The 26,036-nt window shown below is 38.0% G+C and overlaps 1 protein-coding gene across 1 annotated transcript; it reads right to left on the bottom strand.

Moving 5' to 3' along the window:
* Window positions 1-22,703: 22,703 nt before the first annotated feature.
* Window positions 22,704-25,747, bottom strand: LOC125501896 (sterile alpha motif domain-containing protein 1-like). Its single transcript, XM_048659021.1, has 3 exons — window positions 24,748-25,747; window positions 23,872-23,975; window positions 22,704-23,027 (listed from the first exon to the last, which is right to left on the bottom strand). The coding sequence occupies exons 1-3, from the start codon at window positions 24,797-24,799 to the stop codon at window positions 22,704-22,706; spliced, it is 480 nt and encodes a 159-aa protein (XP_048514978.1). The 5' UTR covers window positions 24,800-25,747.
* Between the last annotated feature and the right edge of the window lie 289 nt (window positions 25,748-26,036).

The raw sequence follows: 26,036 nt of genomic DNA, 5'->3' as shown, positions 1-26,036 counted from the left end.
TCATGATATGATGAAACTCTATGCCGGCGTGCATGAGAAAGGATCCAAAGAAAGAATTTTTAATTATCGACTTTCACGCGCTCGCAGAATTGTCGAAAATGTTTTTGGAATAATGTCAGTTGTTTTTCGCGTGCTTAGAAAACCGATACTTTTATCTCCGGATAAAGTTTCGAATGTCGTAATGACTTGCGCTCTACTATATAATTTCTTAAGAAAAAGTAAGTCCTCCCGTTCATTATATACACCAATCAATTCATTTGATGCGGAAGAAGATGGAGAGTTTCACCCTGGATCATGGCGGAATGATCAAGATGCAATAACGTCTCTTATGGTTCATACCATGGCAGGATAAATATTAATTATTATGCACATATCCATCCATTTAAAATAATATGTCACCTATTCTAATAAATAATACCGGTATTACAGAAATATTGTTTAAAAAATGAAATGAATAAATGAAATATTTAAATGTTATGTGTTGAACTTATAAAGAAATTGATATCAGAACGTACCTCTGAATTTTGCGTTTTCCTCGGATTATATACTGCATGGAGAAATTTAGCCATTTGATCATAAGCAAACCACTCCGGCTTAAATACGTCAGCTGCACCGCTACCCGTCTTCATGCTGGATTTCACCCTGATATGCAGTTTTCGAAATGTAGCCATCAATGCGTCCTTTTTTTTTTTTATTTTCTTCAATGCATAATTCCCACTGAACTACGTTTCAATACGTTTCCACGCATCATGCACAGCGTTTCTGTCCTTATGACCCTCATTTTTAGGGTTCCAAATGATGGGTTCTTGCTCATATAATTGGAGGAATTCTGCAATCAATTCATTTGACCACTCCATTTTCTTTCCCGAGAGCTACTATGAAGAAATTGAGAAAGACTGAAGAAATTCTCTGCATATAGCGAGAGCAGGATCAGCGAACCTGTGTGGACATGTGTGGACACATTCACAAGCTGAGCCTTGGAACGTGGCGCGTTTCCTTTGACTTGTGTCAAATTTACCGACAATTGACGGGAAAAACGCGCCTCATCGCGCCGCGCCGAGCTTTAGCGCGCTAGCTCATTCTCATGACGCGTTGCGCGCCGAGCCACGCGCCGAGCCACGTGCCGTGTAATAGCGCCTTAATAGTAAGCAACAGGGTCCCGCTGCGGTCGAATCCCGAAGGAAGAAACGAAGTTTTCCCGAGGTAAAAATCAGCTACACCACCTAGTGTTCTCGTCTCCGGTTCCGACGTCATATTAGCCCTCAGAAAGGCCTATGATAGTATCGCAGCCCAAAGGGAAGTAACCGTCGTGTCGATGGGTGAGTATAGCACCCCACGACGTCTGGAGGAGGAACGGGATGAGCGCAACATTCTCAGGTCTCCCCGTGCCACAGCTGATCGTTGGTTTCTGGTGAACCTTCCACCTGTGGTGTTCTTCTAGCTAGGGCCGGAAGGTCGAGAGGCTACCGCACCAGGGAGAAGCCCGAATAACGCACCTACACCGCATGACATACGCAGCAAGTTTTCGCCTGCAAATCTTACAATTACCATACTGTGTTCCACATTTGCTACGTGAGAGGAAGAACATACTGCACACGTCTCGCTACTCTCCGCCAACACCTAAGTTCCCGACGACTGACGAGTCGCCCCGAATCTTATCGCCAAAATCACGTGTGATAGATGACCAATGGTATTGCCCAATTGTTCTCCCCCCCACCATACCGGAGGACAAGGAAGAGAAGAACCACCCTCTACGGGGATCAAGGTCAAGATCGATTCCTCCTTCTGTGTTCAGCTACAATTACCATCGGACGTTGTTTTCTGTTACCGCTCAGTTACCGCTATCGCTTGAATTCTATCTTTGTATAGTTGTACAATTGTACCTTTTCGCTACTCATCTATTACTCTGGTGCTCTGGTGCTACAAAATCCGAAGCCTCTCTGAAGGAGTATTTTGTTGTGTAGCGGGCCTATTAAGGGCCCGTGATTTGGTTCATTTAGCTTTGATTCTGAGGAGCGACTTCGTGATTTTATGACAATATCTTTGTTTCTGATCTATTTTCGCTAATATCATTTGAATATCTTTGCTTATCTTTGCTATTTGTGTACCGTTTCGCTGAGTTGATCGGACCCTTACCGCATGTTATAGTAGTTTCGTATTGAATGATGCACTGATTCTTAGACGAATTTATTAACTGTACCGCTGTGCATGGTAGAATAGCATATCTTAGAAAGTGTCACGTTTGAACTCCCAGGGGTTAAAACCGTTTTGGCTGAACGCAGTTGCATTAGAATAAGTTAGAATTACAATATCTCTAGGTTACCGCAATATCTTTGATTACCGCTGTAGATTCCGCACTATATTTGATTACCGCTGTAAATTCCGCAATATCTTTGAGTACCGCTGTAAATTCGGCGACGAATATCGCCGTCCGTTACGCATCTCAGCCCTCTGCTGAGAATACCGCTTGCGTTGCATTACTGCTTCAGTTATCGCAAAATTTGTTACCGCTTACCGCTTACCGCTATTCATAACTGTAATGTTTGCTAATAATTGTACTGCTTGATCTCTAATGGTTGTCACTCCCGCTGTAAAATTCATCTACCGCTTTTGTAATACACGGGAGAAATCTCATCGAAGGAGTTTTCTTGTATTTGGAGTTAATCATTTTCGCCCGCATAAGAACTTTGAAATTAAGCACCCTACAGCCCAGCCCCTCTACCATTTCCTCGGTTCAATTGAGCTAGCCGAGTTTGTGTCCGTCGTCCCTCGGTTCTCCTATCTCTGAGTTATTCGGTTATCTGCGATTTAGTTGATTTTGTTTGTCACGATGAAAGAAAGTTCAATCGATATCTTGAGTTTTTTTTGTAAGTGAGAATTCCTTAGAAACGACGCATTCGCGTCTGGCGCCCAACAATCCGTTCGTCGGAGGAAGACCGCGGGGACGCCGTAGGGTAACGGATTAGAAGATTCCGACTTAATTAGGAAAATCGCGTTACAGTATATGAATACATATTTGAGATAGAGTTCCCGGAGGTAGGACTTTTTTATTGAGAATTTCGTGCTCTTCGAGAATCTTTCTTCAAATTTTCGCCATCGCTTGTAGTTTTTTAATTATTCTCAAAATCGTGAAGCCTCTTTTTTCATTTTCATTTCCTGTTCATAACAATTGTTATTTCTCTCGCCAAGAAAAATTGAAACAACGTCTCCCTCAGAATCGTATTTAGAATCCAATGAGCTACCGCTTATAATTTTTCGTAGAATTAGGACGATTTTTCGCAGGAAACTCAGTTCTTGACTAGACTGATTCTTGTGCTTCTAGAATCGTCACTACTTTGTTGTTATTATTACTATTCGTTGTAACTCTTCCAGGAGCACATTTTTTTCAGCGATATTTTTGAAAAGTTTAGGGCCCTCAGCCGCTACAGCGTCGCTGCATTCTCTGATTTTCCCGCACCGAGCGTCACTACAATGTAAGCGGTTTCTTTTACAGAAACCGACATTGTTATCGAAATTTGCAGCGACGTATAGTGGATGGGTCGCCCGCTGAGCGCCCATGATATTCAAAAACGTCAACGACGATTACCGAAAATTTAGCAATGCGAGCAATTTTTTGTTCACGGCATCAGAAAGTGTATATCTTTCTGCAAATTTTTAATCCACGTAGATCTATTTGGTTCCAACCTTTCCCAAGAACACCACTCGTACTTTGGAGCATGTGGGCGCTATGTTTCTCTGAATTTTTGAGATTTTTCAACGGAATCATTTTGAGAAAACTTTGATGAACGTCTCTGATTTTTTCCCAATTTTTCGAATGCTTTTCTAACGAGCGGCGACACTCCATAGTTGAACTACTTCGGTTAACTCTGAAAAAACCACGTTTTCCGACCTTTCAGTAGTTATAAGATTCGTTGAGTATTTTTCTCGATATTTCAAAATAAGTCATCAGACGCAGAATACTCCAAGCTTTCAATCCTTTTTTGAATTTTTGCTCTATCATTTTTTCCTTCATAGTTATGAACCTTCAAACTGAGAGCCCTAAACTTCACGCGCCGACAGTAGCCGAGTCAATTGTTGCACGAACGCCTGACATCTTTGGTAGTGATGTTTTGCCCTCATCATCCTATCCGTACATTTTCAATTCCAAGTGTTGACGCGAAAGTGTACGATAATGATGTTTATTTCTTTGATTTTTATTGTAATCTGTGAATATTTATTTTCAACATCCGTTGTTAATTAACCGTTGGATATACCTAAGTGGTGCACATGTGAAAATGCACCACTTCTCATCAGCTATCAGCATTCGATGAATTTCGATTCGAGCTTTCAACAAAATAGAGAAACGAAATGTGACTGGGTAGATCCACACCGCCCAGCCCCTCTCCGTCGCGCTCCTCTCTAAGATTTTGATTTCTCTCAGCGGTGACAGCGGTATAGGTATAGTGGTGTTTGGCAGTAAAATATTTAAGCGTTATCTTCAGTCAACGATTTGAGTGTGATGTTATTTTTCAAAATATAAAATGTAGTTGAATTTTCGCTGTTTGTAATTATGTACATTACACGTCAATTAAAGCATGTTATGTCAATGAATAAATTTATCGACCGTGGTTTTCCAACTATCTTTTATTTGTTGATTTTTGAAATAGTTTTGAATAAAATTGTGGTTAACGAAAATTACTTCCACTGCAATTCGGATGTTTAGCTAACGTCGTAGATACTCCCGAGTTATCTGCAATGAACAATGCACCTGTTCTTCGTCTTTGGTGGGGCAATTGATATGCTCTGAACGGTTTGTTTTACGACATATTGATTAATTGCCGCTACAAATACGTCAATCGATTCGTTGTGAGACTTGTCGTTATCAAGTAATAAAATTCCAAACACGGCCAGGTTTTGTTTCCCATATCATTTTCATGAAAAATAGAAATGGAAAACTCTTCTTTTGTCTCGCTGAAACTTTCGAACTTGGTAGAAGGTGAAACCATCGAAATGTTTTTTTCCAATGCTCTGATAAGTATGTTGTAAATAATATATTCATTCCGAGAGCGTTTTGTGACTGTGCCCTGATCTATAAAAAAAAACCTGAAGGTGATGTGCCAATTTGGTGGTTCGGTGTAGACTTAACTTCGATGATAAAATAAGTATTACAGAATTAATTAATTTTACCGACGAATGAAAGTAACAACAATTTTTCCCTAATTTGATTTTTTTTTACAGCTACTTTTGTCGTACCGAAAAACAAAAAATTTATTGATCTTCTGCGGTTTGAGTTTTTGTCATTACTACTGTTCTTTTCCGAAAAGAAATCAGCCATTCCATTCATGATAAAGCGTGTATGGAATTGGCGAAGAACAAAATTCCATAAAACGGACACGGATGTATAATAACGCGTGGTTCACTCGGATTGCAAGAGCAACATCGTTGCCGTGACTGGAGCATGAATATTATTGTGGCCAGCCTTAGGATAGCCGATGTTTTTATAAATTTATTAAACCACCGGAAATATGTTATTAAAAGTTTTAATAATTTTTGAATGGGTTTAGCCTTGAGAAATTGACAAAAAATATAAAACCGATATTTCGCGGGATAACTGATCTCCTGTATGGTTTCCGAAACAAGTTGTTCGTTATAAAATTAAATAAAAAATGAGCTGCAGCGTGAAATATCATAACAATTAGTTTTTCTGGAAATTGCAAAAAATCACGTGAATACATTCTTTGTACAGCGAAAAATAGCGTGGACCCTGCTCGAAGATTCGAAATTTTTTATTTCACTCATATTAATTTTTTCAATCCGATTAATATAATTTACTGATTATTGTTCAATTTTCGATTATTGAAAAATATAGCAGTTATTGTTGTTCTGAAAGATAAAAATAGTTCTAGAAAAAAAATTGATAGATACATTCAAGGTAAACATTTATTCTCAGAAACCAAAATATTTTCTTGAAGGAAATGATACATTTTTATGAAAATTTTTAATTCCATTGAATGAGATTATTCATTCTCTCAATGATTCAAGGAAATTATTAATTTTTTGAATAATCGGTCATTTCATCCGAGGATATCATCAAGGATACGATTATGAATTTTTCAGAAAATGATTATCGATTTTTTAAGATAATTAATGTGTTTAGAAATCGTTAATTATGCAAATAAAAATTAGCGATGTTTGAAGAATTGATAAAGTTTTCCAAAGATTTTTTCATTCTTATGTTAATCTACAATTAACTAATACGAGAAAAATGAAAAATCACGGCATTATAAAACGTTGACATGATGGAAGATGAATGCAAAACTAAATTCAACAGTTGTCGGTACACACGCCGGTGGTGCAGAGCGAGCGAGCAGATTCAATGCGTTTGGTAAACGCATTGCAACGTTGATTTTAGTCTGAACAGTTTTCGTGACTTGCCGCCGCGTCTAGTGAGAGGGCGGAAGCTCGCGAGACTGAGTATCGACAGATATATTGAAATATATTGAACTAGATCGGACAAGTTGCGAAAAGTGAGAGTCATAGGGTATTAAGTCGCAAAATAAGAGTGCCAGCCCAGAGCGCCCTCTGCGTTTCATGGTAAAACAGACCCTTCATCGACCTCTGAGAGATTATCGGTCAACCGCACGAACGATCTGTAGATCCAATCTTCAAATTCATCCTTATAGACGGTGACGCGCGACAAGTATAACACGCTCGTCCGGACTATCGGTATTACGGTGCAGCAGATGAGTTTCTCTCATCACTAGGATGATTTCAGTGCAAATGGATATTATGATAATTTGTTCACATTTGAATACAAAAATCTGAAATACAATATTTTCTGTAAGGAGAATTATTCTTGTTCGGTTGAAAAAAATTTCAGTATAGTTCGCAATATTACGGCTTTGGAAAAAAGTAGTATTTCATGTTCGCTAACACAAACTATCGGTCGAAAAAAAAAAAAAAAAACTGAATATAACTGTTATTCTTGTTGGGGCTTGCGAGTAGGAGTTTGTTCGTTGTTCAGCTTTTTGTGAGCTTGTTAATATGTCACGATGGAAAGATTTTCGAGTACAGAAAAAATTTAGAAAAAAAAAAACCAAAATCAAAATCCATAGATGCCGAGGAAAGGAGAATTAATTGAAAATCAATTGGGAAATAATGATTTCTAAGTGAGAAAAAAACTTGTAACAAGTTTTTCAAAGAAATTAGATTGTTCAATTAATTTTCACTGGAACTTAATTCTATCATTAACGTGTTGTCATTTTCTTCGATTCATTTTCTTTAGTTAGTTTATTTTCTACCGACCGACTTAGGGTCGTTTGCATTTGTATCCAAACGAACCTAAGTCGAAATTTCTTATGTCCAAACGAACCCTAGGCAAATTTTCTCCGTAGAAACGGATTCTGTCTAAACGATTTCTATCCAAACTAACCTCACTCGCACCAGCAACCAGGCTTTAGCTCGCCGCGCATCAAAGCGACGACACTCGCTTCCCAGCAAATTATCACTTTTGCACCTCGCTCTTTTTTCGTCCTCCTAGTCCTATAGTCTAGTCAACAAGTGCCTTCTGGTCAAATTTGAGTTAGCCTTCGCCGAATTCAATGTAAAGGTGATTTTTGGATCCGGAATGAGCTCGAGAAACTTCAGAAATCGCATGACAACGCGGTTGAAAAAATTACAAAAGTAATAAACAATTTAATGGAAAAAAAAGTAGGGTTCGGTTTTTTGCGGATATCTCGAAAACTATTGCGGCTATCTGAAATTTGATCTGAAAAAAATTCAAAAGGGGAAGAAAACACACTAAAAAAAAGTCCAACCTCCCTGAACTGCACCACGAATATTTATGATTTTAATTGAGCTATGAAAAAATGACCGATGACGCCTGATTCGGCTCCCACGCGCGATGCTCGTTTGGGAGACATGAGCAAAAAAAAAATTTATTCAACAGTTTATATATGAATATTGAGGGATAAAAAAATTTAGGTACTTGCTGGAAACTTTAATAAACAATAATCAGTTGGAAAAAAATTAGAACCAGAATTACTCATTAACTGTTGATACGACAAGTAATAATACGATAGTAGTAATTTTGGTAACAAAGGTAAGAAACTCGAAGAGAACGAAAAAATTCAAGATCCATAAATTTTTTAAATTAAAAAAAAACTAGAATTTTTTTTGTTCAAAAACTCACACACAGTTGTTATTGTATCATATTTAGTAATAAAAAAAAATCTCGCTCGAAAATTCATTTGTTTATAACAAATTGTAATGCGAAAAACAATTTGAAAATAATTGAGAAATTTTTTTCCTTTAGAATGTCAAATAACAATTGAAATTATGATTTAAACAAGAAAATGTTTTCTTAAAAAAAACATGTCACTCCTTTTTTTATATTTTTAATTTTTCTCCATAGCTTCAACGAAGTGGAAGGAATTTGAAACTTTCGGTTTGTTAATTATCCGAGTTTTTCTGTTATTTGCCTATTGAGAAAGAGTTTTCAATTTACAAAAGCATATTACATTGAAAAATGATGAATAAATTTTTTTTCCAACTGATTATTGTTTACTAGAGTGTCCAGTACGTACTTGAATTTTTTCATTCCTTAATATTCATATATAGACTGTTGGATACATTTTTTTCGCATATGCCTCTGAAACAATCATCGCGCGCGGGAGCCGAATCAGGCGTCATCGGTCATTTTCTCATAGCTCAATTAAAGTTATGAATATTCGCGGTACAGTTCAGGAAGGTTGGACTTTTTTTTAGTATGTTTTCTGCTCTTCATGAACCTTCTTTCAAATTTGGGATATCTGCAATAGTTTCCGAGATATCCGCAAAAAACCAAACGTGGTATATTGGAACAAAATTTATTCGAAGAACAAGCTATTCGCTTTTAATCGTGTCAATAACTATATTTTGTTAAATTTCATTATTATAAATCTCATTGATTATCGATCCGTTTTTTTTTTTATTTCTTTTTTTACGAAAAGAAGTTCATATTGTATTGTCATCCAGTTATGAGGAGTGTTTGAAGTTTCAAATATCTAGCTCATTGGGAAGTTGGTTTAAAATCGATTGCAAAATTTTTACTGAACAGACAAACAGACGGACAAGAAAGCGGGTTAATAAAAACTTGATAAAGAGGAACGCTTCGTTACAGAGTCGTATCACCAATTGAAACAAAATAGATTCCACAAAAGCTCTATACAGAATGAAATTATTTCTTACCAGGTAGAATCTGATGTGAAATGTAAAAATAATTTTTCTGAGATAATTTTTTGAACAAATTTATGAGAGTAAAAAAAAAAGTTCTTTAAACAAATTTAAAGAAAAAAAAAAAAAAAGCACTTCACCGTTTTTGTGGATGCGATACGATAATTTGAAATATCATTCTCTTTTTAATTCCAACACGTTATTTTCGTGGTCAATGGTGATCCGGCAACGCTGCGCATAAAGTTATCTCGAGTATATTGTAGAATCAAAAGTAGGAATTATATATATATATATAAGTATATATTATATATACTCGGTGCAACATTGCCAGATCACAGGTTTTGTTTCAGTGTTCTAAGATTGATACACTATGATCAGATATTAGATCTTACAATCATCCTCGGTGTACAATGCATCGTAAGCTGTATACATAGGCAATACAGAATACATATGGGTACGTATGTGGCAAAAAAAAATTTCTCTGAACCTTGTGAGAATATTCATCTGAGATTTGTGTAAAAATTTTAGATTTTTGAAAATTATTGATTCTAATTTCAGCAGTTCAAAGATAGGCAAGGATGTCATATTTCGGAACAATGAAAAAAAATCTCGATACACCTTTTTTTTTTACCAAATTTTCCGTACTTTTTGAAAAAATTGATTTTGACTTTCCATGGCCTTTAAAATGACCCTCTCGGTCATTTCAAGTGCCAAAATTCCTCGTTCAGAAATTTATAGAATTCTAAACTTTCTAATATCTTCTCTTTGTCTTCTGCGATTTTTCTTCAGAAGTTTTAGTTTTTGCGTGTAAAATTAATTTTGTATATTATAATTGCAAAATGATGATTATGAAAAAAATGTTTTGTACGAATGCTGCTTAGCTTTTCTTGTAGATTACGAATCTGCAATACAAAATATGGAAAACCAAGTGACCTTCAAAACCCCCATACAATCCAGCTAAATTTCAAGATCTATGGTATTATTGAATTTTCCTTCTATGATTCTGCAATTATTGTTTCAAAAATTTTCCAAAATAATCCTCAGTTTTTGAGAAAACACCTTGTAACACTTTGAAAAATATATCCTGTTTACATGGAGGGTACAATCCACTATGCCGTGCATTCGTGCATTTTTGGATTTTGTGTTCTGCTTGTTGAGACATTACTGCAATAATTTATCACGGGTAAAACAGCCATGTATAACTGTATCTAATATATCACGTTAAAAATTTATGGATACCGTGTATAACATGGCTCATGTCGCTTGGTCACATATCTGTCGGTCAAGTCGAACAGTTTCATAAAATTATCATATCGACCTGTTAAGCAAATCATGGGGTTTTAGGTAATTCTGTGAGTAAAACAGTGGCCTGAAGCTAAATCCTCAATTTGGGTTTTTTCGCCGAGCGCGCCGCCTACATTTAAACCCATACACTAGAATCCGCCATGATCTTGTCCGATCTAGTTCAATATATCTATGATTGAACGTACGTCAAGCTAGAATTACCACTTTGGAAGATCATCAAAACACCTATTGAATAATTAAAGGTTAATTAGAGGAAATAAATAAATGCCCGATTGCCAAATTAAATGCTGCTCATTTTTTTAAAAAACCGCGTAGGGGTGCTAGCTCAATATCGAGCTAGCATCACCACATCAAAAAAACCAACAGGGACAGCAAGAATTTGAAAATCGACCAAGCAGAAATTGAAGGCTCATTAAGGGCTCGCGATTTCATACTTTTTCGAAATTAAATAACGAGCCCCCTACACAGGACAACCACCCCCTTATCAAAAACCAGAGTATCTAATTACCGAGAATAACTAAGAGGCCACAAACGGTCTCAAAAATCTTTCTGAATTAAAGGCTCGCGATTCTGAATTTTTCGGGATTTTTTCCACCCACCTTCTGTTCAGGAAAACCAGCCCTAAGCAGAAACTCAAGGTCTTCGATTCTTAAGCTCCGCTGTAAGACTGCAAATGGTCCCAAGAGGCCGTATGCGCCCACATGGGTGAACTTAGTCCATCTATCGAAAATATGGTTTTTGTTTTTCAGCTCCGAATCAATATGTCTTCTCCAAATGTCATTGCGAAATCTAATAACAATAAAAAAGTGCTTTACGCCTCGTAATGCTTTTTCATTCTTATCTGCATTTTGTAGTCCAATTGTATTGTGATTGTCATTATATCGGTAATTATTATTCGTTTTTTTTTCCGCGACGCGGTGCTGGCAGAATATTCGTTATGTCATGTGTAAGTAGATAGTTTTCATTTTTTATCCATAGTATCAAGTTTTTTTTTCATCGAGACTCAAGGATCAACAAAGCGCAACTCACATCAGCTCATAAATGCAGCCCCCAAGGCACGTTGGCAGTTGGAATAATCACTTGAGCGAAATCGGTTAAAACTATTATTGGGATTTAGTGCTCCTCCGTTGCTCATTTGTTGCCGGAATCTGGATTCTGTGGCTCCAGCCGTTTCGGCTTAATTGAGGGTGTTGCCAGATTAAAAAAAAGTGAGCACCACCATCAGAATTTGTTGCTCATTAATCGCTTTGCTAGGGCGCAATTTCGAAACCAAAAATGCCAACCCCTAACTCAAAAACCAACCTCCAATGGTTGCCGTGCAATGGAGAATGAAAACAAGCCGAGAACTGAACTTAAAGAACACTGTCGGACTCTTTGTGGTCTTTCCTGTGAAAAAACGACTGACAAAGATTTTCTGCTCCACCCCTGGCCTCCCTGAACTCACCCTACCGCCCGAAAGTGGAGAAAACGTTAAAATCCGGTATGCGATGAGATAATTTGACCTTTTGTCAGCCCCGTAAATTTATTGCTCTCAATAAATAGAGCTGCCGATTTTTTTGCTCAACCCTTAGTTACTGAAAACCCACCCTTGCTCACTTTCTGTGCATGTAAAAGTGTAGAGAAGAGTCTACAACAACTTTCTCGACTTTGTTTTAGACTGACTACAGCTCTGCGAATTTGTTGCTTTTGAAAACAAATCGAGTCAAGTACCGAAATCATCTCTTTTGGCAAGCATGCATGTGGGGAGTTCCACGTCATTTCGACAAACCATAAACAGTCACCCGGTTCGATTTTTCCAGCGATTTTTTCTCATGATAACTCTTGGCTTAAAACACTATGGTGATTTTTTCAGATTTTTGAGTTCAGCCGTTTTTGGGTTATGAATTTATGAAAACTCAGAACAGCGCTGTGATCAATATTTTTGAAAAAATTCTCAGAGATATTATGGCCAAGGACGAATATTTTTCACTCATGAAAAAAAGTGTACATATTTTTTTTTATCATTGTTTCTAGTTATTTGTACTTTTTTAATTTTTTTCTTATTTTTATCTGTAAATTTTTTTTTCTCCACATTTTTCTTTTCATATTTTTCTTCTATTCATTTTCTTTATTCTTTTGATTTTTTTTTGCCACCACAATCATTTTTTCTTGTGAAACTTTAATTGTTAATTCATTTTAGAAAGTAAACAGCGCCAGAAAATATTTCATTCAGTCAAATAATGCACTTACTTCATAAATATCACGTGAATGATAATATTAAACACTAAGCACTAAAAAAATTTGACAAATATTGAACATATTTTTGTACTGTCAAGTGTTTAACACTATCATGCACGTCATATTTTTGAAGTGAGTGCATTATTTGACTGAATGAAATGTTTTCTGTCGTTGTTTCCTATCTAAAATAAATCAACAATTAAAGTTTCACAAGGAAGAACGATTGTGATGGCGAAAAATTCAAAAATATAGAAAATAAATGGAAGGAAAATATTTAAAAATATATAAAAAATTGAACAATTGACAAAAAATTTAAAAAAAATGGAAAAAAAAAAATGGAGAATGATCGACGTTGATGCGCAACATTGTTGCAAGCCTATGGCGTGCGGTCCGCCTTTGTTTCGTTAAAATAAGACTGTTATCAGTTCTGTGTGATCACTTGACACAGCGCATTGCGAATCATTAGTAATAATGACGCGTCCACCAGGAAAACCGTTCAAAGTCGAGCGAAAAGTCGCTATCGAAGCTCTCAAGAAACGGAGGTCAGAAATATTCAGAATTAATAAAAAAGTAATTTCCAAATTGGATAAGGTGTGGAATCTGATTTCCGAGGATTTGAATTACAAATTATCGGCTAGGACCCTATATTCTATGGTTTGTAATCCCATCATTCGAAGGCAGATACTATATGAAACCGCTGACAGAAGTGTCTCATCAATTCGAGATTCTAGTGCAGTGAGCAACGACAGTGTCGATCAGTTGGCCTTATCAATTGATGAACAAGACTCGTTTTCTGATTCGGATCACGATAAATTCACAATTCGGTCGGAGAAGTGTGAATTTGAAAAATTGCTGGAAGATGCCGTGTATGAGACGCGAAAGAGGTAAGCAGTGTGATCGGCAGTACTTAATTTTGAAGCCCGGCCTTTGGCAAGGTTGGTTTACAAAACAAATATGGAATGCAACCCGATTGCGATGTGCTTTCAATTTTTTAAATTCAAGGATGACGCAGGATGCTCAGAGTGGATTGATACAAGGTACGTTGCAAAATTGTACATGGGTCAGTATCAGTTCTGAAAAAGTTATCGAAAATTGTATTTCTTATTACGATTATTTTAACACAAGATTTGTTATGGAACCATGTTTTTATCTTTTCCTTGCTTTCCTATATTATATGTATGATAATGATAACAATATAACAATGGACTATCCTATCTTTCCGAGACAAAAAAAAAATCAACAACAATAATAAATACTCCAAATAAAATTGGGTATCGAAACAATGAATGAATACTTGAAATGAAATGAATGAACTTCCGAATGCGCCCCCCTCTCCCCCCCTCTCCCCGTCCGACTTCGTTCTTACTTTGCATAGAGCTTTATTTTCATGTGAAATTCTCTTGTACAAAAAGATTTTTGGCGCTTCCTTCATATAGCGGGTCTACACACTAAACTAATGCTAAAACATGAATAATTCGGACGCTTTCGGAGGTGCAATTCAATTCTTTTACGACATTGCCATTATACGTTGTTTGTATTTCATAAGGACGTGCGACTGTGGAGGTACAATCGAATGTCGCATTGACAATAGTATTGACACTCCTCCAAACAGTGTACATATTTATTGCGTTACAACGAAAGGCAAAGGGCGTTGTGGCAAAAGGTATCTCCGGGCACCCCTACGTCAAACGATAGGCCGTGAGCTGTGCACCAAATCTGCAGCAATTTACCGAGCTGAGAAAGCTGATTAGATGATGTTACCTGGGGATCCCGAGCTACCTCACCTATATGATCTCACCACTTTGACCAATGCGAAGCACGAATACCTCGCATTGCAGCATTTAGATCGTGATCCGATTCGTGCCTTGCAGATTATGAAACGTCGATCGTAATTAAATTCGATTCATGAAATAGGTGTAGATCCGTTCTTCGTGTACTATTGGACGAACCACCAGATGCATATAAATCGTGCATATGCCAAAAAGGAACTAGCATGCATTGCCATAGATGCTACTGGTAGCATCATAATATCCATAGACCGCTGCGACCAAACAAAAACTGGTCTGTATCATGCGGTGGTACATAACAAGAATGGACAATTTTCAGTAGCGCAACTGCTCCGTAAACGACATACTTCCGTCAAGATTTCGAGTTAGCTGTCGGAGTGGGCCTCACAAGTAGTGATACATCCCAAAGAAGTTGTCTGTGATTCGTCCAAGGCACTTTTAGGAGCGGCGATAAAAGTCTTCACAAATTACTCGACGATCGAAGATTATGCCAGTGCTTGCGGTGGACCAGTATTGCCATCATGTTATGTTCGGATAGATGTTGCCCATTTCCTCAAAATGTACGCGAATTTTTTGAAGACATCATCGAAACGAATAAAAACGTTTTACTTAGCCACGATAGGGCAGTTAATACTAGTGCGCAATGTACATTTTGCTGGCGAGATGCTGCGATCAATTTTACTAGTCGCACCGTAGACAATATATCTATGGTCGCACGATCAGAAACAGATGGAAATCTACCGTCGGGAGAGCCAAGTCAATGCGAACAGCATAAAATGAGGTTGAAAGATCTATTGAATCCCAGTCCAGAACTCCATGATGAAAAGCACGACACATCATCAATCATCCATGCAGATAAAGATAGCGTCTTCGATAAAACACCATCCGATAACTACTGGTTGTCGTGGGCCAGAGATATAGACCTGGAAGGAACAAATATCACCAATATTGAAGAAGGAAACCACGATAATGCGCATCATTTACCGAGGCTTGCAGACCGAATTCTTAATGACATCCGTTGGTTTCCACTGTGGTCGTGTGTGTGTGTCGTGACCGGTTCAATTACGGCCGAGTACCTGCGACGAGCGCCTACGTTGACAGCGAATTTAACCTAATCAAAACCCATCTTTTAGGTAATGAATTGAAACCCATGAGAGCTGATGATTTTGTTGCCAAACATCTGAATTATCTCGGTGGTTGTACTAAAATCATTGATGCAAGAACTCAAGCTTTCGTCGATTGGCCGATTGACCGCCACATCGTTCATGCTGCCGTCGATACAGCTTCACCGGATCATAAGCAAAATCTCAAGATGATTCGGAACGATGACCGTGATTTACGTCGTGACGAAGCTTGTCGTAAGTCTTCTCCCATTGCATTGGCAAATGAGGTTGGCGATGATATTCGACGCTGGGATCAAGAAGCTACAGTGGATTTCTCACCACCCCCTAAAAATTGGAATGAAGCAGATTCACAGGCATGCACCCTGTGCACAAAAGTTATACGGTTTTCTAATGGTCATATACTGACCGAGTCAACCATTTGTCCGAATTGTGAGAAGTTCGGTAATACGGCAGAAGTCCTCGCCTCTCGGGAGACAGAAAAGTGGAGGGGTTTGGTATCCAAGGCTCCCAAACGGAGAAATCGGTATTTGCAAGAAAATCACGCCACTCATACTGCGATATTCCTGGATAAACTGGCAAAAATACCCATTATGAAAAACGGCAATAATTTGAAGATGCAGGTAATATATGTTAGACTCTCGTTTTAAATTGTATTCCTACTTATTTTCTGCACCCACTGATTGTTGACCATGTTTCGGAACGACATTGTTGACTAGCACACGCTGTGAAACAAATTAGTGAAAAGGTGAACGATGATTTCATTCTTTGAACTGTTTTTCTCCTTGGATGCCCGTGATTGATCCACCTTGTGGAAGATTTCTCGCAATTCATTCTGAAAATTTCCTGTTATTGTTTGAATGCTGCTTATGAGTTTGGTGCGTTTTCTTTCATTATTTCTACAGGTTTCAAAATTCGGAAAAAAGGAATATACCTTCACGAATACTTGTGCATTTAATAGTGTTCTGCACGCGATTTTGGTAGTTGCATGTGACAGACCTGCCGCGAGAGAGGCAGTAGAAAGCTTGATGCATGTCAATCCTTTGTTCCATTTGGTGGAGGACATTATAACACGAGGCCTAAGAGCTCACTCATATCACCTAAGGGCAGATATCCTTATTGAGAAATATCCACCCATAAAGACGATTGGCGATAGTTACCTTATAGATTGTGCCACTAACGTTGGCGGCATGGTAGGTAACATATTCATTGACACACCAAGCGTAGAAGAAGTGACGACCCGTTCAGCCGGATGTGAGCCTCGGGTAACCAAACTACGCACGATATGCGTTCCCCGACAACTTCTTATGGATGCTAAGTTTGAAGATGTATTAATGGAGCACGTCGCAATTCATGGCACCAGACCTTGCCCCGTGAAGAAGTGTCCTGGTGTCGCAAGTACCCAATTTTCTGGAACCGGTTAGTCCATTCACTCCACAACTACGAAATTCAGTCCTTTGTCATAAATTTCTACACAAATTATAAATCGCTGTGAATTAAACATATCTTACACTCATTGAACTTGGGAGGTTTTGCAAATCCAGCATTCGGTGACATTTAAACAGCTGATTGTGAAGAATCCCTGTGGATGAAAACAAATTATCATTGTATAATACGACTTCTTGCCACTCGAACCTGTACAATTGTGAAAAAAGAAATCAGATGAAATTTATGTAGAAATTATCGCGGATATCCGCCCGTATATACTATACCCGTACTAGTACGAATAATACTCAAAAGTTTCGACTATTCTTACCATTAGAAAATATAATTTGAAGAAAAATTTTCGTCTGCACCATAGCTCAAATCATGAATCAACGATTACAGTTATATATTTAATGTGATTTATGAACTGATTTTGAGACACATTAGGTTGATTCAAAATAAAATTTTTTTTCGCAAACAGGCTCGGAAGTTCCGTTTTGGCGTAAAAATAAGCCAGTTAGAATTTTGACCCTTAATATTAATATTAAAATAGTCCGCATCACACTTTTCTATTTTCCATAAGAATAACATGGGAAATTTTTTTTTGCACCTTCTGATTTTTATTAGTAGTTCATCGTGTATCGTGGCAAAAATTTTTTGACGTATTTTTGTAGAGAATTAAGCGCTCTACAAAAAAGGTTTCGTATGATTTTTCGCTTAATCTACTGGTTTCAAAGTTATTCGATTGATAATTTTATATATAAATTAAACTTTGACTTCGAATAACTTTTGAACCAGTAGACTTAGCGAAAAATCATGGCAGCCGTTTTTGTAGAGCGTTTAATTCTCTACAAACACATGTGAGAAGATTTTTGCTACGATACACGATAAACTAGTAATGAAAATCTGAAGGTGTAGAAAAAAAATTTCCCATGTTATACTTATGGAAAATAGAAAAGTGCGATGCGGACTATCCTAATATTATTATTAAGAGCTCAAATTTTAACTGGCTTATTTTTTACAACAAGACGGAACTTTTTAACTTGTTCGCGGAAATTTTTTTTTTTTTTTTTTCAATCACCCTAATATACTGTAACGTGGTGCACCCAATCTTCTAAAAAAAAGATAGGAAGAAAAAGATACATAGAAGTAGGCGACACGAATACTGATTCACGGAAGTGTGTAGGTCAGTATACGTGAAGCGCGTTAGCAATTGTTTTAATTTCGCGATCGCCGGGAGTACCTCAGAAGGCCCCGAGCAAACCAGATGAGTTGAATATGTGACTCCTAGAGGGATACGAACGAATAGTAGCCTCTCGTGGGAACAAAAGGATGAAGGGGATATATAATCCACCGAATTCCTCACTCAAACAGGATCACCATATCCCTTGTACCTGATCACCTAGCGAAGTTGCTGGCATCGCGGAGTGGCTTCGGTCTCTCTGCCTGTCCAGATCTTCAATAGGTTTTCTCTTAAAGAAGTCTTCTTTTGCCCGGTGAAGTTGCTGGCATCGCGGAGTTGCTTCGGTTTCTCTGCCTGTCCAGATCTTTACTCGTAAAATCTTGCCCGGTAAAGTTGCTGGCATCGCGGAGTGGCTTCGGTTTCTCTGCCTGTCCAGATCTTTACCCGTAAAATCCTGCACAGTCTGAGTTGCTGGCATCGCGGAGTGGCTTCGGTCTCGCTGCCTGTCCAGATCTCTGATTTTCCCCTATTTTTGGTTCGCATGCCGGCATCGCGGAGACGCTTCGGTTTCTTTGCCTGTCCGGAGCTATAACCACCTAAAAAATCTTTTCCCCCTAAATTCAATTGAATACTAAAGTCAACGCATTGAGGTTGCATTAAATTCCCTCCTTGTGCCTAGATTCTGGGATATGGTTGTTCTCTACTAAGTATAGGAGTTTCTAGTATAGAAAATAGTAGAACCTTTAAAAGTGAGAAAACAGAAAGAGTTATAAAGATAGATAGGATAGTCCCTAAAAAAGGATATCTGTTATTAAATAATTTGTGAAAAAAGGAAAGAAATCCTCTTAGCCTTAAGAAAAAGTGTTTGTAAATTCCTATCACTCCCATATAATTGTGTGTCCTGAATAAAAACCTATGTTCCACTATAAATCCTTCCTTCCTACGACGCAATCATAGTCCAGTCCTCTTTATTTTTTGTATCCGGCCCAAGGACGTATGTCCAATCGACCGAGGAGAAGAGTCTATAAATTAGTTGAATTTCAACTTGGCGCCCAACATTCACATTAAATCTGCCGATTGTAGCAAACCGGTACAATACATTACCTGAAATTAAACATGGTTTTAACTACCAATTTCTACTGGCATAATGTCTCCTTGAACTGATCACAATTATTCGGGATTGATGTTCAGGTAAATGAAGTTCCAGTTCTGATTATCCGTGTGATGTATTATCGAATAAAGCCTGCTGATTTTTCTTGAAATGCGAGATGGATAACGGTTCAATTATTTTTTTCATTAGATTCTAAAGACATAATTCTCAAGTTTTTGTTCAATTTCGAAGAGTTGTAACTCTAATCCTGAATCTTACCTTCGAACGCCTCTGCGAAATCAAGCGAAATCTTGAATATTTGGAAATGATACGGTATTGACTTAAAATTGAATATAATTTTCATGAGCCTATTGCAAGCATGGTCCTACATTGATATACAGAATACGGATGATATCTCCATTGTGCAACGGTATTAAAAAAAGCCATTTAGTTCGTTATCCGTTGAAGATGTATATTGCTAATTCTTACTTGCGGTAGTGATGTTGTTTACAGGACCGTTTATTTTGATTGAAGTAAACGATGGTCACCGAATGGCTATCGATACGTTGCCACGAATCTTTGAAGATCCCCTACGAATCGATGAACGGAGCCAATTTACGTTGATCGGCATCATCGATTTCAAACCGCCTGCCGGTTATAACACCTGATTATATGGTGAAGCAGACACCAGAATCGGGCATTATACGGCCATCTCATTGAGGTCCCCAGACTCGTGGATGGAATTCGACGATTCACGCGTCCACCAAACTATATTCCTGTTCAATATAAAGCGAAACCATATGTGCTCATATATTTCAAAGAGAAACTGTGATGATCGACTATATTGACAGTGTGAAAATAAACGATACCACATATGTGACCTTACATTGTTTTGTTTGGCCTTTAATTCTATAAACTGTTGTTGAGTTTATGAGAGAAGCCGAGAATGTCAATAAGGCTGAAATACAATGGCTTATATTTGCGACCGCCGGTCACCGGGGACCATTTGTGGCCTGCCGAGAACACTCGGAAATTGAAAATTCTGGTTTTTGATAAGAGGGTAGTTATCCTGAGCACAGGGTGGGTTGAAAAAATCCCGAAAAATTCAGGATCGCGAGCCTTTAATTCAGGAAGATTTTTGAGACCGTTTGTGGTCTCTTAATTATTCTCGGTAATTAGATACTCTGGTTTTTGATAAGGGGGTGGTTGTCCTGTGTAGGGGGCTCGTTATTAAATTTCAAAAAAGTATGAAATCGCGAGCCCTTAATGAGCCTTCAATTTCTGCTTGGTCAATTTTCAAATTCTTGCTGTCCCTGTTGGTTTTTTTGATGTGGTGATGCTAGCTCGATATTGAGCTAGCACCCCTACGCGGTTTTTTAAAAAAATAAGCAGCATTTAATTTGGCAATCGGGCATTTATTTAGCCTCTAATTAGCCTTTAATTATTTAATAGGTGTTTTGCTGATCTTCCAAAGTGGTAATTCTAGCTTGACGTACGTATATATTGAACTAGATCGGACAAGTTGCGAAAAGTCAGAGTCATAGGGTATTAAGTCGCAAAATAAGAGTGCCAGCCCAGAGCGCCCTCTGTGTTTTATGGTAAAACAGACCTTTCATCGACCTCTGAGAAATTGTCGGTCAACCGCACGAGCGATCTGTAGATCCAATCTTCAAATTCATCCTTATACCAACGAATTCAGACCTACTCGTTGCTTATACCATAGATATATTGAACTAGATCGGACAAGTTGCTGGCAAATCGTAGTGTCGCGACATGAATGTAGTCAGCGCGCTCGGCGAAAATATCTTTTTTGAGGATTTCGCTTCAGGACGCTGTTTTACCTACAGAACGACCTGATACGCTATAAGTCACATGATTTCGCAAATTATTTTCTAGACCGATCGATATAATAATTCGACGTAGATGTTCAACTTGACCGACAGATATGTGACCGAGAAAGATTAGCCATGTTATACACGGTATCCATAAATTTTTAACGTTAGATACAGGCTATGATGCAAATAACCTGTAAAACCTGAGGATTCTTTTGGAAAATGTGTGGAACAAAAGTTGCAGAATCATGAAAGGAAAATTCAATAACACATGATAATACCATAGATATATCGAACCTAATTTAGTTGAAAAATTTTGGGAAATTTTTTAATGCTTGATCTTCACTTTCATCATAGATATTTATCTATCTTTCTATTCTTTTATATATCAACCTCAAGAGTTGAAAGTTCGTTAATATTTAGATTCAAAGGTCGCTCGAAAACATCTTAAGTACTTTACCTTGGAGGATAAAAAATTTGAGGTGACTTTTGAAAATCAAAGTATCTACTGGATATTTGTGGTATCTTTATCGTTTATAACATAGAATGCAATAGACGATTGAGAAAAGAAACCGAAAAAAATTTAATTCTGCACGATTTTGTAAATTGTGTGAAAATCTTGAGTGACCCCTAAAAATCATCTGTTTGAGCTGATCTTCGGAGGAGGCTCTCAAAACATGTGTGATACATTTCCATAGGAGACGCAGGAAGAGAAATATCAGTTTTTCTTTGGGGCAACCCTAATCCATTTATGATAGGCTTATCGATTCGTAATCGAGAAAAAATATGTCTGAAAATTTCAGCCATTAAACCCAGAAATACGATATAAGTTGAAAAAGCACATTTTCCAGTAATTATTTCATCACAGATATATTATTGATCTAAGTTTTCTCTCTTCTAAAACGTTGTACTCGAATAATGTAAAAGAGTTCACCAGACCCCCAGTATAAAAATTATCAAAATATCTGCATCCTCTCGAAGATACCTCATATTTCAAGGGTATACAGCTTATTGTTAGTAGTAACATAGATATATTGAACACATCTATGACGGTAGTGGAACATAATACACGGCCCATGAGAAGGTTCTGTTCAGTATATATATGTTTCTACATAGATACTATATCTATGGTTTTAACGTCCGGACAAGGTTTTTATTCCTATCATTCAATAGGTGATACAAATGAGCGCCCCTGCGAGAGACAAATCTGTGAACCATCAAGAGTGAACCCCCTTATCAATCGAAATCACCACACTACATCTGTGACCTTAATGACAGTTGCTCAATGAAATCGGTGACCAAAATTACAAGTTCTTTCCTCTACAATTATGTACTTGAAAAACTGACAATAAGATGATCTTTCGAAAGCGCGAACTCACAAATTGCAACGGAATTATAAATGGCTTAAACTACTAACGTTCACTACTATTCACAACAAGACAACGATGGAAATTCATAATTCAGACATCAGATGCATTAGAACTACTGTCGCACTATATTTGTGGTGGAAGGAAAAGAACCAATACAAGCAGTATATTTTTTTAAATATATTTATTTATTAATAGGGGGCGGCGTCGCCGGCCCGCCATCTACCAATATTACTAACGGTAGTAATAGTGGTAGATGGCGGGTGCCCGATTTCCCCCCGGCGGCGGCGGTTTCGACGGTTCTTCCGCGGCCGCACCGGCTCGCCGGGGTCCGCTGCCTGCAGCTGCGCCGGCTGGGCCGCCTCCGCCGCCTGGGCCGCCTGGGTCGCCTCCTCCGCCGGGGCTGCGTTCGCGGCGGGCGGGGCGGCTGCGGCGGCTGCGGCTGCTGCTGCCGTTGCAGCTGGGCCACCGCAGCCCTCAGCGCGACTAACTCCCGCATTACATCCTCCTGTGAATGATAATGATTATAAGCTATAATTTGATGTAGAGATAGCACTGAAATCAGACACTTTCATTCGCACTGTATCTTTACAATTTTAATAGTTCTATTGACTTGGACTAGTTTTTCTAATGGAATGCTTGTTGTGATATATGAGATATGTGAAATATGGGTCAGGACTCTTCGTACCACATTTAGTTTGTTGATACGCTTCATCATGTATATAGGGGAAGGCGGGGCAATACGGGGTACTTAACGAAAGCCCGAGCTTTCTGAAACTCAAGTATGACGAAAATTCTTTCGCTAATTTGTATTTGAAGTAAGCGAGGACAATCTTCATTTACCATTAGAAAGAGAAAATTAAGAATTATTCTATTGTACCATAATAATAAGAATTATACTAACATTTAAAGTAATCACCATTTATATTCCTTTAAAATCGGTTATGGAGAACAACTGATTTTGAAATCGACAGTGATGATTAAAGTCTCGACCGATCATTTAACAAAAAAATGGCTCACCTTCTCATTTACATAAATTAGTGTCAAGTTCGAGTGATAAGAAATAGCAAAACTTTTCATGCAAAAAATCAGATTCAAGAAGGGATTCTATTGGTGTGGATATAACTGCTCCTCCGAAAATAGATAAATTTTATGTGTGGTCATAGATATATATTGTGTGGTGATCAAACCGACAAGTTGTCTGTGATAGAAATCATCATAGGGAGAATTGCAACAATATTTCAGAAAAAAAATGCAGCATCTTTTCAAAAACGAATTCATGATTGAAGTGTTGATTTGGATTCGGTATGAAACTATAATGTCTGTGTGAACATTGAAGATCTGTTACGTACGTTTTGCCGTGCCGGCTCCCGTGACGGGCCGGGGGGGGCCGCCACCCCGCCCGCCGCCTCCGCATAAGAACGGCGTGGCGACTCGTCTCTGTTTGTTTCGTTATCTTTGGAAACAATAAAATATCACATTAGTGCAAAAATTATTTATTTGGAAGGTATACAGTGCGTGTAGTATATGCAGAATATATGGGGAATTCCACGCAAACTCGACAAGCCTCCGTCCCTCACCATTTCTGTTCCGATCCATCCTTTTTTTTGACATTCAATTAACCCAGGATAGGTGGAAAAAAAAATTATTTATGATTTTTCGAACGCCCGAATTCCGTCACCGGCTTTTAAGAAACAAAAAAATGTTGCACGCGACTATATTTCCGAAAAATATGAATAATTTTTTTTTCCACCTATCCTGGGTTAATTGAATGTCAAAAAAAAGGATGGATCGGAACAGAAATGGTGAGGGACGGAGGCTTGTCGAGTTTGCGTGGAATTCCCGTCCTGAATATATTTATGACGCTACCAAGCCACCATAATGGCGGAAGACAGTTCACAACATATTTTACACGATAATCTGTGTCATTATCGGTTGAATTTCGTACAATATGTTTTCATCAATAGAGCAGAAAAATTATCTCATTAAAGTAACCCATTAGAAAATTTCAGAAAATGAATTGCAAATACGAGCACCGATTTTACAGTCTTTCAACTATCCCGGTTAGGATTTACGTGTGTTTTATTTCTGTATTTATATCCCAAATAAGACTTTAAATATGATCACACTGTATTTCTGACCGTCACATTTTACATATCTGGTGTAATAACGAGAATTTAAGTCGGATGTGTGGCAAACAAAATGTAAGTTAAATAAGCACTACTTACCGGCCATGACGATCGTGTTTGAAAAACTGATGAAATTGGTTGTTTGATGCATTGCGTCGGCGGCGTGATCCGATCAGCGTAGTGCTACCACAATATATCTATGCTACCACTATGCAGCGCCAATCACGGCCGATTTCAATTCTGTGCATGCGCGAGCTTTACCGCGTTCCTGCTTTACGGAATCGCGACCTCATCTTTCTCATTTGGAAAGAAGGGATGAAGAATTCACATATTCAATATAGCTTTTCAAAAATTTATGTCGCAGTTTTTTCATATGCTACGCTGGACATTACACTGCGCCATTTTTAAATTTATGCATATTTACTGCAAATCTTGATTCCCCGTTATTGATGTGTGTAGTACGTACATCCGTCCTCACCACGGTGAGAATTCAATTTTGTTTGTGACTTACGTCTATTTAATTGTAACGAATTAGCTACTGTTCAGTCCTTCATTGATATCGCGGAGCCTGTGCTTGTCCAGTGCAAAATAGACCGAACAAAAAATCCACGAGTGAGAAAGTGAAAACGTCATGACGACCCTCACCAGCGATGTGTGTTTTTATAAAAACTGCACATCGACCCGAGATAAAGAGGGCATAACGCTATTCTGCTTCCCGAATACCAAGGATCCGAGATACGTAAACTGGGTCCGGAATGCAGGTAGGTACCCATAAATTTATTCTATTTCTGGTATACAATCTGCAAACGTACAGAACGGATTGCATATCGTTATAATTGAACCACGACAGTTATCACTTCGAGTACCACTCGTGCAGCGGTAAATCGTCACTATTTTCTACATATTCCACGTTTTCATCAAAGATGAGCTAGCGTTGCAAGAAACAAGTGCCCCCTAACATTCATTTATCCCTTCGTCGATCGTTGTGAACAACGTTGTGAAAATCATAGGAGTCGGCTTGTGAGTGAGATCTCTTGGATTTGTATTTACTGTGCAAAAAATGTCGAAGCTGGTCAAGAATATGAAAGAAACATCAATACGTGAGGTCCAATGATTCTAAGATTCTGCCGTAGTAGTCGGCTTCTGGTAATAATAGTCCAGTCGAATTAAGCAGAAAATGACGTCTCTATTAATGTGGAAGAACATAGGCTGGTCGATTTATTTAAATCTCATTTGGACCAGTAGAAAGCTACTCTAAAAAGTCTAACATTTTTTTCAAGCGGATTTGGCCGCAAAAAATTCTGAAAAAATGAAAAACCCATATTTTGCAATATAACTTTTTTTCGGTGAGTAAGTCGGTAAAAGTGTATGTGGAAGAGTTGTTCGTC

Source organism: Athalia rosae, chromosome 7 (genome assembly GCF_917208135.1).
Source record: "Athalia rosae chromosome 7, iyAthRosa1.1, whole genome shotgun sequence".
Lineage (NCBI taxonomy): Eukaryota > Metazoa > Arthropoda > Insecta > Hymenoptera > Athaliidae > Athalia > Athalia rosae.
This window is presented reverse-complemented; position numbering and strand designations above follow the sequence as displayed.

Coding starts and splice junctions, on each gene's coding strand:
- LOC125501896 (XM_048659021.1), bottom strand. CDS start 24,799: ATGCATCAAACAACCAATTTCATCAGTTTTTCAAACACGATCGTCATG. Junction 23,976..24,747: donor AAACACGATCGTCATGGCCG/GTAAGTAGTGCT, acceptor TTGTTTCCAAAG/ATAACGAAACAAACAGAGAC. Junction 23,028..23,871: donor GGGAGCCGGCACGGCAAAAC/GTACGTAACAGA, acceptor TATCATTCACAG/GAGGATGTAATGCGGGAGTT.